The sequence below is a fragment of the Triticum aestivum genome, chromosome 1A (genome assembly GCF_018294505.1).
Source record: "Triticum aestivum cultivar Chinese Spring chromosome 1A, IWGSC CS RefSeq v2.1, whole genome shotgun sequence".
Taxonomy (NCBI): Eukaryota; Viridiplantae; Streptophyta; class Magnoliopsida; order Poales; family Poaceae; genus Triticum; species Triticum aestivum.
In genome coordinates this window covers 24,805,673-24,815,608 of record NC_057794.1, presented here as the reverse complement: position 1 = coordinate 24,815,608, position 9,936 = coordinate 24,805,673, and the positions used below count along the sequence as shown (strand labels likewise).

General features: G+C 47.3%; 2 protein-coding genes across 3 annotated transcripts; both read left to right on the top strand.

Annotated features, from left to right (window-relative positions):
* The first annotated feature begins 1,974 nt into the window (after window positions 1-1,974).
* Window positions 1,975-3,573, top strand: LOC123078137 (uncharacterized). The gene is made up of 2 exons (XM_044500558.1): window positions 1,975-2,090; window positions 2,411-3,573. The coding sequence occupies exons 1-2, from the start codon at window positions 2,058-2,060 to the stop codon at window positions 3,497-3,499; spliced, it is 1,122 nt and encodes a 373-aa protein (XP_044356493.1). The 5' UTR covers window positions 1,975-2,057; the 3' UTR covers window positions 3,500-3,573.
* Window positions 3,574-6,446: 2,873 nt separating this feature from the next.
* Window positions 6,447-8,636, top strand: LOC123078008 (UDP-D-apiose/UDP-D-xylose synthase-like). 2 transcript variants are annotated; one of them, XM_044500424.1, is made up of 8 exons: window positions 6,447-6,641; window positions 6,720-6,802; window positions 6,892-6,984; window positions 7,066-7,158; window positions 7,389-7,574; window positions 7,656-7,788; window positions 7,875-7,991; window positions 8,093-8,636. In XM_044500424.1, exons 2-8 carry the CDS (start codon window positions 6,728-6,730, stop codon window positions 8,149-8,151), a joined length of 756 nt encoding a protein of 251 aa, XP_044356359.1. In that variant the 5' UTR covers window positions 6,447-6,641; window positions 6,720-6,727; the 3' UTR covers window positions 8,152-8,636. The 2 variants fall into 2 exon arrangements, with proteins under 2 accessions (XP_044356359.1, XP_044356406.1); XM_044500471.1 differs by having other exon boundaries at window positions 6,447-6,802.
* The last annotated feature ends 1,300 nt before the right edge of the window (window positions 8,637-9,936 follow it).

The window sequence follows — 9,936 nt, the reverse complement described above, 5'->3', positions numbered from 1 at the left end:
TTTTTGTTGTTGTCTTTTCTCAGGCTAATTTCACTAAAAAAAATTAAACATATATACTAGTTTGAATCCCTTGGTATGGCATAATTGTTAGCTAGATGGACAAATTGGGGAGGGGTTAACAATCTGTCGTGGGCATTTCCATATTTTTTTTTGCATTTTGGTCAAAGTGCCTCATTAGTACTCGGTAGTTTCGATTGATCACAAGTCTTAAAAAAAGGGGGGTTAATTAATAAGCTAGTTCATTTAAACATATGTATGTATGCTTCATTCATCCATTTTTTTGTTGTCTTTTTCTCAGGCTAATTTCACTAAACAAATTAAACATATATATATATACAAGTTTGAGTGTTGGAGGTGTTAAGATTAGTTGAATCCCTCAGTAATGGCATAATTGTTAGCTACTCCCTCCGTTCCATATTACTTGTCGCTGATTTAGTACAGAGTTGTACTGAATCAGCGACAAGTAATATGGAACGGAGGGAGTAGATGGTTAAATTGGGGAGGGGTTAATAATCTGTTGTGGTTTATTTTTTGCATTTTGATCAAAGTGCCTCATTAGCAGTAGTAGTAGTTTTGATTGATCACAAGTCTTTAAAAAAACAGGGGTTAACTAATAAGCTAGTAGTTCATTTAAACATATGTATGCTTAATTCATCCTTTTTTTTGAAACTCATAGTAATTGAGAAAGTAGAGCATCTGGAAAACTTTGGTCTTTATTTTTCCCCCATTCATCCCTCTGCTCCTGTCAACGGCTAATCCCATTCCCCTGTTCCAGCGTGCCACCACCCACCCAGGCAGCACGCGCACGAGCTGGCTCGACTCGACCCGACGCGACTCGGGTCCAGTCCGTACGACCAAGGCGGCGTGGCCGGGCTAGAACCTCCGTTAAACCCCAGGCCACCTCGCCGGCGGCCGCCCGCCTCGACCACCCCGCTCGCCGCGAAGCCCCTCGCCGACGCCGGACGGCCGCGTCCTCCTCCCATCCGCCAGCCGCGCCACCCTGCTCGTCGCCCGCCGACAACGCCGGCCTCCTCGAGTTCCACGACGGCCCCGCTCGACTCCGACCAAGCCGCCGGCCACGTTCGACGGGCGCCAAGTCCGACCGGCCACCTGCTCCTGGCCTCCTCCTGTTCCACGTCCGCTGCCTTCCCCAAGGCTCTCACGGGCACGGCTGGAGGTAATAATCAGCTAAACCCTACCCGTATGTTCCTGTGCACGACCAGTTACTCTATGATTTGCCCGGAAATGATTCTGTGATGATTAACCTGCGAATCCCCCAGCATTTAGGCCAGTTCACTGATGGATTCCCGCGATTTTCGTCATGTCTGAGAAATGTGGGTACTATTGTTGGCCTGTGACTGATTTTCAATTGCAAATTTTGGTGAAATTGTCTTTTCTGATCCACCCGGACTCTGTCATGTGGATTGATGTAGTATGTATCTAGCCTGCACATTCAAGTAACAAAACGTTTGTCTGAAATTTCCTAGCACAAACATGAGCAAACTATGAGGCTACACTGATGTCTATATTAATAATTCGTCATGGCAAAAGCTCCCTAAAAAATCTCAAACTGCTGGAATTCCAGAGATTCGCCCTCCAGCATCATGTGGTGCTCGCCTAACACTGGGCACAATGGTCTACGACACTCACAACGCAGCATTTGTTTCATACCATATCTATAGCCCATCTTAGATTGTATTGGGTATTGGATTTGTTTTCTGAATATCTTTCCTATCTTGTTTATTATCTTTCGGGTTTTCTTGAATCCAAAAACCAGAGCAACATTTTTCAACGCTCTTTTTCCTACATTGGCATGTGCAAAGCAGGGACGATGTAGTAAGGTTTTAAAAATTCTCCATCAAATAGGAGAGAATACAATGACGCTCGAGTGGTAAATAGAGGTACTGCCACACAGGAAATAGACTTGCGTAAAGTGGACCATTAATTAATTGCATAGCCTATCAATTGATTGATGTTGTGTGTTTCCATTTGACAGTCAATTAATTTGCAGATAATTTGCATGAGATTGGAACCAAGCTTCCGCTCCCCTCTCGCAAATGGCTACAGAACATGAGCTACCTCCGTGGACGGTGAGCTCTGATCTCTCATTGCCCCCTTTCTCTCTCTAGGTTACCTTTCAACTAGTCATATAGGGTAACTAGGTTAAGGACTTTGTTGCTGATTGAAAATTTTAGAATTTCATACACTGTATTAAGTTTAACATATGACTAGTTTTATTGCAGCCTTAGTACTAAGGCCATACTTCTGAGTATCAATAGTTGTTGGTTTTCAACCTAAATACTTACACCCAACTCATACATTCATTACTTTAGGGTGTGCAAAAGTTGAATATACTTATCTTCTCTATCACAATGCACGTGTAGATTTTGACAAATTTTATAATTTGTAGGGTGCCCCAAAATTTGAGTACCAGCTTTTTAAAAATGCAACTAAAATGGCAAGGTCCTATCATACGTTAGGAGTCAATGTGAGGAGGCTTTTGAGGCAGAAATCTGATGAAGGAGGTGCACAGTATGTGCGGGATTTAAAAATTTCTGAGTCCCTTGGTTTTCAGCATGAAATTCCCGAGTTGCCAATAAAACCCAGCTATTTCATGATTGCAATGCTTCCACCTCCGGATGTAGAAGATGGCACACTTTTGGATAGGGAGTTTGAGTTACTATTAGCTGCTGACTCGATGTATCACCTCAGTTTCTCAGCAAAAAGTGTTTGGTATGTTTTTAAAGATGCTATTCTCCCTGGAGTTAGAGAAGGATGTGAAGCTAAATACAACATCGAAAGATTTCCCTTCAAAGGAAGCTATCAAGAGGTTGGGATGGTTATTGGTTTCCTTGGACAATTAGAGACCTATGAAGTGCTAGTAGATCATAAACGAGCATCTCATAGGCAACTAGTCCAAGTCATGCGCCGCAATTTGGTGACTTTTTCTGAGGCAATGAGATTTGCATTTCTGTTCAAGCTAAATCTCACAACATTTCAACTTCGAAATCTGTGTGGTGTATTGGATGGTCCTGTCAAAAAGAATGAGTTATACCAGAATCTTCCTTATCATTTCAATGATTGGAGCAATTACTCCGAGAAGTGCAGAGAAGGAAGAGAAAAGTTTGATGCAGAATGGCAACGATCTGATCCAGAGTTTAGCAAATACATATTATCAGGAATTCCCACATTTGATGCTCTGTTAAATTTTGTGAGTCTGTTGTCAAATAAAAACCACAAGAAAAGTAGGGAAGAGGAGTCTGAAAATCACATGAAACAATCTTTTGGAAATCTAGAAGATCACCGGGAGGGTGGTGGGGATGAGGATCCTCCAAGTGATGGTAATAAAGAGAGACAGAAGAAGAAAGACACATCTTCCGCCTGGTTCTTTGAGGCCCCTGTGATGCCATTCCATTGGATTGATAGAGCATCAAACATAGTAAAGGTCAGTTACACTTCTTTGGTTGTTGGCACTATACCTCTCCTTGGTCACATCTAGTTGGTCCCGTTGTATTTTGTGTGCCTCATCTTTCAATCTTTCAAACATGTCGTGGTTCTAAGGCTAACAGTAGAGTGGGCTAGGTATGAGGAGGCAAGGTCCTTACTATGGCGAAGTTGTACACACGAGTTTTATGAGTTCAGGCCCTTCGCGGAGGAAATAATAGCCCTACGACTCGGAGCCCGGAGGCGGTCGACTGGATTATGTGTGTGAATGTTACAGGGGGTGCGAACCTTTGTCCCAGAGGAGGGGGGTGGCTTATATAGAGTGCGCCAGGACCCCAGCCCACCTCCGTTACAGGGGTTCAATGTACATAAAGACGGAGCATTACTGGTAACGCCAGCCATAAGTGCTATAAATGACCTTTAAGACTACGGAGTGAATGTCTGACCGTTGCAATGCTGGGCGACTTGGGCGACTCCTGGTCTTCAGTAGGTCGAGTGATTCCTTGTATGGTCGAGTGGTATCAGGTAGAAGAGTATCCGAGTGATATGATTTGTCGAGTGGATTGCACTCGACACCTCTGATTGGGGGTTCTTTGTTGTCCCTTGGACTTCTTGCTTCTAGGGTAGTGACCTTGGGTAGGGCGTATAGGTCAGGTCTATGACCCTACCCTGGGTCTGTATCCTCATCAGTAGCCCCCGAATGGATTAAGGTTCGAGTGGAAAGTAGGTTGAAGTTGAACTTGCTCCGAGCTTTGCGTTTCGCAAGTGTTTTGCGCTGGACGGAAGGTTCACGTTGGAACTTCAGCTTCGATTCGGTCGCCTTAATTGATTCAGAAAGTCGCCGAGTGAACTTGTAACATCATCTGCCGAGTGTTGTTTTGGTGCGCGGAACCTTTGGCGCGATTGATTGCAGTGTATCCCGGATTTCACGGGATTTAAAATTTCAGGGAAGCGCGCGGGATAGGGCGTGCTGAAGTAACCGGGTGGATAAACAGGAGCGCCTCGATCCCCGTGCCACCTTTTTCGCCATGTATGTCGCGCGTGACTGTTGCGGGATTTGATAGAATTGCCTGGACCCACGCGTCAGCCACTCAGAAGCGGCCCTTTATAAGGCGACGAAGCCGAGGCGCCGGTACTGTGCGCGTCTATTTTCTCCCTTCCTCCTCTGCTTCACCATTGCATCCGGCTCCTCTGCTCTCGACGAAGCCGCTCCGCCATCATGGTGAAGGACAAGACGGCGGCGCTGGAACGCGCGAAGAAGGCGACAGGGGCGGCGAAGGGCAAGAAGCAGAATTGCAGGTCGTCGTCGCTCTCGGCGCTGCCACCAGGTTGCCACCCATGTCGACCGGGGCTTCTCTCTTCCTCCGCACCCCTTCTTCAGGGGTTTCTTGAATTTATTCGGTGCCCAAGTCCACAATTTTTCTCCCAATATCATCACGTACCTCGCTGCATTCGTGTTGATGTGTGAGAATTTTCTGGGGTGCCGACCGCACTGGGGTCTTTTCAAGCATATTTTCACCATCCGTTCCCAGTCGGTGAAGAAAGCGAACACAAGTGACGAGAAAACACATGTCATTCAGATGTGTGGGGGTTTGGGTATCTAGAAGAGGCAGAGAAGCTCTTTCCCTTCCATGGCCCTTCCTGAAACGGTTAGGGGCTGGCAGTCGACCTGGTTGTACCGCCAGGACCTCGCAACTCCAGGTCAGTCGACCGGACTTCCCCACTTCACCTTTGACCGTGTTCAGACTCCTTCTTCGTTAAAAGTGAATGCTGCTGAGAGCGTGGAGACGAATATGCTAGTTGAGAGGGTAGTCCAGCTGATCAATCAGGGCGTCACTGGCATGGACCTGCTGGAAGTATTCCTCAGTCGACGCATCCAGCCTCTTCAGGCCCGTGGCCATCCCATGTGGATGTATAGTGGGGCTGATGACACTGCTCGGTTGTCCTTCGCCGCCCCTGTTGCCTTCTTCGCGCGTTCCAGTGCCGCCGTCTTGTCCTTCACCATGATGGCGGAGCGGCGGCGTCGAGAGCAGAGGAGCCGGATGCAATGGTGAAGCAGAGGAGGAAGGAAGAAAATAGACGCGCACAGTACCGGCGCCTCGGCTTCGTCGCCTTATAAAGGGCCGCTTCTGAGTGGCTGACGCGTGGGTCCAGGCAATCCTGTCAAATCCCGCAACAGTCGCGCGCGACGTACGTGGCGAAAAAGGTGGCGCAGGGATCGAGGCGCTCCTGTTTATCCACCCCGCTTACTTCAGCACGCCCCGTCCCGCGTGCTTCCCTGAAATTTTGAATCCCGTGAAATCCGGGATACACTGCAATCAATCGCGCCAAAGGTTCCGCGCACCAAAACAACACTCGGCAGATGATGTTACAAGTTCACTCGGCGACTTTCTGAATCAATTAAGGCGACCGAATCGAAGCTGAAGTTCCAACGTGAACCTTCCGTCCAGCGCAAAACACTTGCGAAACGCAAAGCTCGGAGCAAGTTCAACTTCAACCTACTTTCCGCTCGAACCTTAATCCATTCGGGGGCTACTGATGAGGATACAGACCCAGGGTAGGGTCATAGACCTGACCTATACGCCCTACCCAAGGTCACTACCCTAGAAGCAAGAAGTCCAAGGGACAACAAAGAACCCCCAGTCAGAGGTGTCGAGTGCAATCCACTCGACAAATCATATCACTCGGATACTCTTCTACCTGATACCACTCGAACATACAAGGAATCACTCGACCTACTGAAGACCAGGAGTCGCCCAGCATTGCAACGGTCAGACGTTCACTCCGTAGTCTTAAAGGTCATTTATAGCACTTATGGCTGGCGTTACCAGTAACGCTTCGTCTTTATATACATTGAACCCCTGTAACGGAGGTGGGCTGGGGTCCTGGCTCACTCTATGTAAGCCACCCCCTCCTTTGGGACAAGGGTTCGCACCCCCTGTAACATTCACACACATAATCCAGTCGATCGCCTCCGGGCTCCGAGACGTACGGCTATTATTTCCTCCGCGAAGGGCTTGAACTCGTAAAACTCGTGTGTACAACTTCGCCATAGCAAGGACCTTGCCTCCTCATACCTACCCCCCACTCTACTGTCAGCCTTCGAACCACGACAAAACAGGAGTATGCATTTTATGTGCTGAAACAGAGATGGTCCTACGCATGTGTGAAACAACTTATTGAGAGGTTTATTTCTGGTGAGTGGAGTGAATTTCGTACATTTTCCATTGGCAGCACTTTAAGTTTCCTAACTGTGTATGTTGAGTTTCCACCAGCTGAAGCAATGGAGAATGACTTCATTCCTGATGTTGATTGTCCCAGCGTGGGTTTTCCGCTGGTTTTGACTTGCTTCAGCAACGTAAGTAAACTTGCTCCTTGCTGAGAATGAATGCATTCATTGTGCTATCTTTAGTGTCCCAAGGATAATACATTATCAATGGATTGCAGAATCTCTTTCGCAGAGAGCCCCTGAAGCTTGCTGATGATGGCGGCGAGTTCCAAAGCACTGTCCTGTACATAGACGCTTTTCTTTTGATCATTGTATGTTTTCCTGTTTATCACTAGTGCTGTATTATTGTACCACATCAATGGGACTTAAAATCCATATTTGTTTAATCAAAGGGGAACCCTGCTCAAACGGATGCTCATATCTTCACTCTTGGGAGTCCCAACAATGATTTTACTGTTAGGCAACTTGCTGAATTGATGACAGAGGTATGGTATTGAAACGGCCGTTTTGAAAGTCTCATTCTTCAAAATTTTGACAAACTTTTGTCGAGTTTGAGCAGTCTAGACTAAGCTTGGCTCAGCTCAACTCAGTATTTGATTTTCTTTCACTTGCTCATTATTAATTTTTCTAGATTTTTTTTTGGCATTTTCCTGGGCTACCCCTTTGAGGGCTGCTGTCATCCTCTTTTAGCTTACACTTGCTCACTCATCTGCAGGCACATGGCCATGTCCCAGGAGAGCAACCTTTGATTGCTGTGAGCTCCAAACGACTCTATGGTGAAGGATACAACGACAGGATTGCTGGTGTTACTCTAATCATACAGCAGCTAGTAGGTCACATCTCCACTGTTGGGGGTCCCAGCACATTCACTGCTAGGGAATTTACTGAAATGATGACATATGTATGCCACTTTCCACAGCGCATCAACTATATCTTCTGCTACATGCGTCTCTTCTGAACCTCTCTCTGCATTCATCTGAAGGTACATGGTAGAGTCTCAGGAGAACCACCGCTGGAGGAACCTTTGATTGAGGCAAGCGTGGAGCAGTTCTTGGGCAAATATGACGACGACAAGAGGATCCCTGGTGTGACCCCAAACAACAACAAGCAGCTAGGTATATCATTCTGCAAATAGCGTGTGGTCATGTCTGGCTTATGCTATTCTCGCCGACTAGTAGGATCTGATATCAAAATGTATCAGGAGAGCCACTGCTGGAGGATCCTTTGATTGAGGCGAGCACAGAACAGTCTTTGGGCGAAGGATACGATGACAGCGACAAGAGGATTCCTGATGTGACGCTGATCAACAAGCAGCTAGGTATATGCCTGGAAAAGCGTGGACGTGTGTGGCCTATGTCTATGTGGTTCACCCCAACTAGTGGTACCTAATCTGATAACTAAATGCCTTGTTATCTCTAGGGTGGAACCCAAACGATGCCTCTCCCAAGGAACTGCTGGCGACGACACTGACGACCTAGCAGCACAAGACCTGCAGACAAGTTGTCGAAAGGCAGATGTCACAGGCTCCATCGTCGAGTTACACAACTTGCCGCGGTTTTGGATTCTGCGGCGACATTGCTCATCATTTAGAGAGCAGTTTTTTGCAAGCCATATAGATAGATAGATACACATACTACATACTCTCATCGCTGAACATGTAAAGTCCTTGCGTAAATGGGCGGAGCTGGTGTACATTATTCCACAAAAAACCGGGGCCTGTGGGCATTGATGATGCGGGCGGGCTGGAAGTATACTACGCACGTTGGTTTGGAGCTGAAGATCTTGAGTTACAAACCTGGTTGGTTGATTTGTTGGTTCACTCACTAGAGCTTAGAAAGATGGTACTGTTAACTGTACGTATGGAGTAGTTCAGAATTTTTCTCTCGTGCTGGAACTATGTTGGTTCTGAATTTTCTGAACTGGCTTCCTCTTTAACCTGCAAGTGAAGAAGCAGGCACGCTAAGTACACGCTAGTGAAGGTGAAAAACATTGTAATTAGGATATGCTGTGGTTGATTGTTTTTTGGTTTGAATTTGGAAAGAGGTTTCGATACAGTCTATGGAGGTTTGTTCTTAATGGGAAAATATACTCCATTGGCCGGTGTGGTGCAGGTACATAGCGCGGCGACAATGGGCGGATTTGGTGGCTCATCTCGCATTGCTTGGGGGTTGGCCGGAGGTGCCGGGGGCTTTTCCGTCGGGGCTTCCTGTCCTTGATGTCGACATGGTCTAGAAGCGTGATGGGCGGTTGCAACATGGCTTATGGCTGCCGGAGCTTCCTTGCCCAGATCTGGCCGATGAGGCTCAATAATGCCAAGGTGCCCGCTTTGGGGTGGGTGGAGGGTTTTGCCCCTTACCGGTCAACAACGTCCGTATGTTGTCGCAACGGTGGATGGGCGGTCTTGGATGCCCAAGCGGCAGCCTTGGTACGAGGAGCCCACGACTCAGGTGCGGCGTTCGGTGGTTGTGGTGGTGCGGCGGCGTTAGATGGTGGTGGTGGTGCTGCCTTCGGTGGTGGTGGCGGTGGTGCGGCAGGTCGTACCACATTTCGGTGGCGGTGAGTGCTGGTCAGGGTGAAAACCAGGCCTAGCTGAGAACACATTTTATATTAATCTTATTAATGGTCAAGAGCGACATTGAAAATATATATTAGGCCTTGTATTTTATTAAACTGGGCCTGGGTGGCACAGTTTCTTTTTTTAATCGGCACTCGCGGCAAGAAGAGGAATTTTGTAAAGAGAAAAATTCATCCACGGCCCCTAATACGAATTTGGCTACGTATTTGCTGAGTTGGCGCTGGTCAAGTGGTACACGGTGGCTTTGACTGGGCACATCGCTTGAACTGCTGGAATACGTTATGACTCGAGGGTTTGTTTGCAAATTTACCACAACTAAAACCCACGCTTTTTTTGAGAGTATGCTATCGCGTACCTTAGCTTTATATAAGGCAGAAATATGTACAGAAGTTGATGATTACAACAAGGCCATGGTATCCCACTAGTGGTCACCAACCAGCCCTCGGTACTCCACTCCTACAACTGTACTCGACTACTCACAGAAGATGTTTACTCTGTGTCCTCCCGCCGTAACCCAAGCACGTAGATCATCAAAGATCCGACAGGTGAAGTTGATGAGTGTTGAGATCTCCGTTGTGATGCTTCCAAAGGCTCCAACAACTGAGCATCACAACCGAGTCAAAGCCCTTTCTATTCTCCTTTGGAATTTGCTTACGAGCCTGCGACCACCACTCAGCAATCTTGTCAT

What these genes read in the sequence shown, in the direction of transcription:
- LOC123078137 (XM_044500558.1), top strand. Translation starts at nt 2,058, where the DNA reads ATGGCTACAGAACATGAGCTACCTCCGTGGACG. An exon ending in ATGAGCTACCTCCGTGGACG is followed by an intron (nt 2,091 to 2,410) that starts GTGAGCTCTGAT and finishes TATAATTTGTAG; the next exon opens with GGTGCCCCAAAATTTGAGTA.
- LOC123078008 (XM_044500424.1), top strand. Translation starts at nt 6,728, where the DNA reads ATGGAGAATGACTTCATTCCTGATGTTGATTGTCCCAGCGTGGGTTTT. An exon ending in TTTTGACTTGCTTCAGCAAC is followed by an intron (nt 6,803 to 6,891) that starts GTAAGTAAACTT and finishes AATGGATTGCAG; the next exon opens with AATCTCTTTCGCAGAGAGCC. An exon ending in AAACAACAACAAGCAGCTAG is followed by an intron (nt 7,789 to 7,874) that starts GTATATCATTCT and finishes AAAATGTATCAG; the next exon opens with GAGAGCCACTGCTGGAGGAT.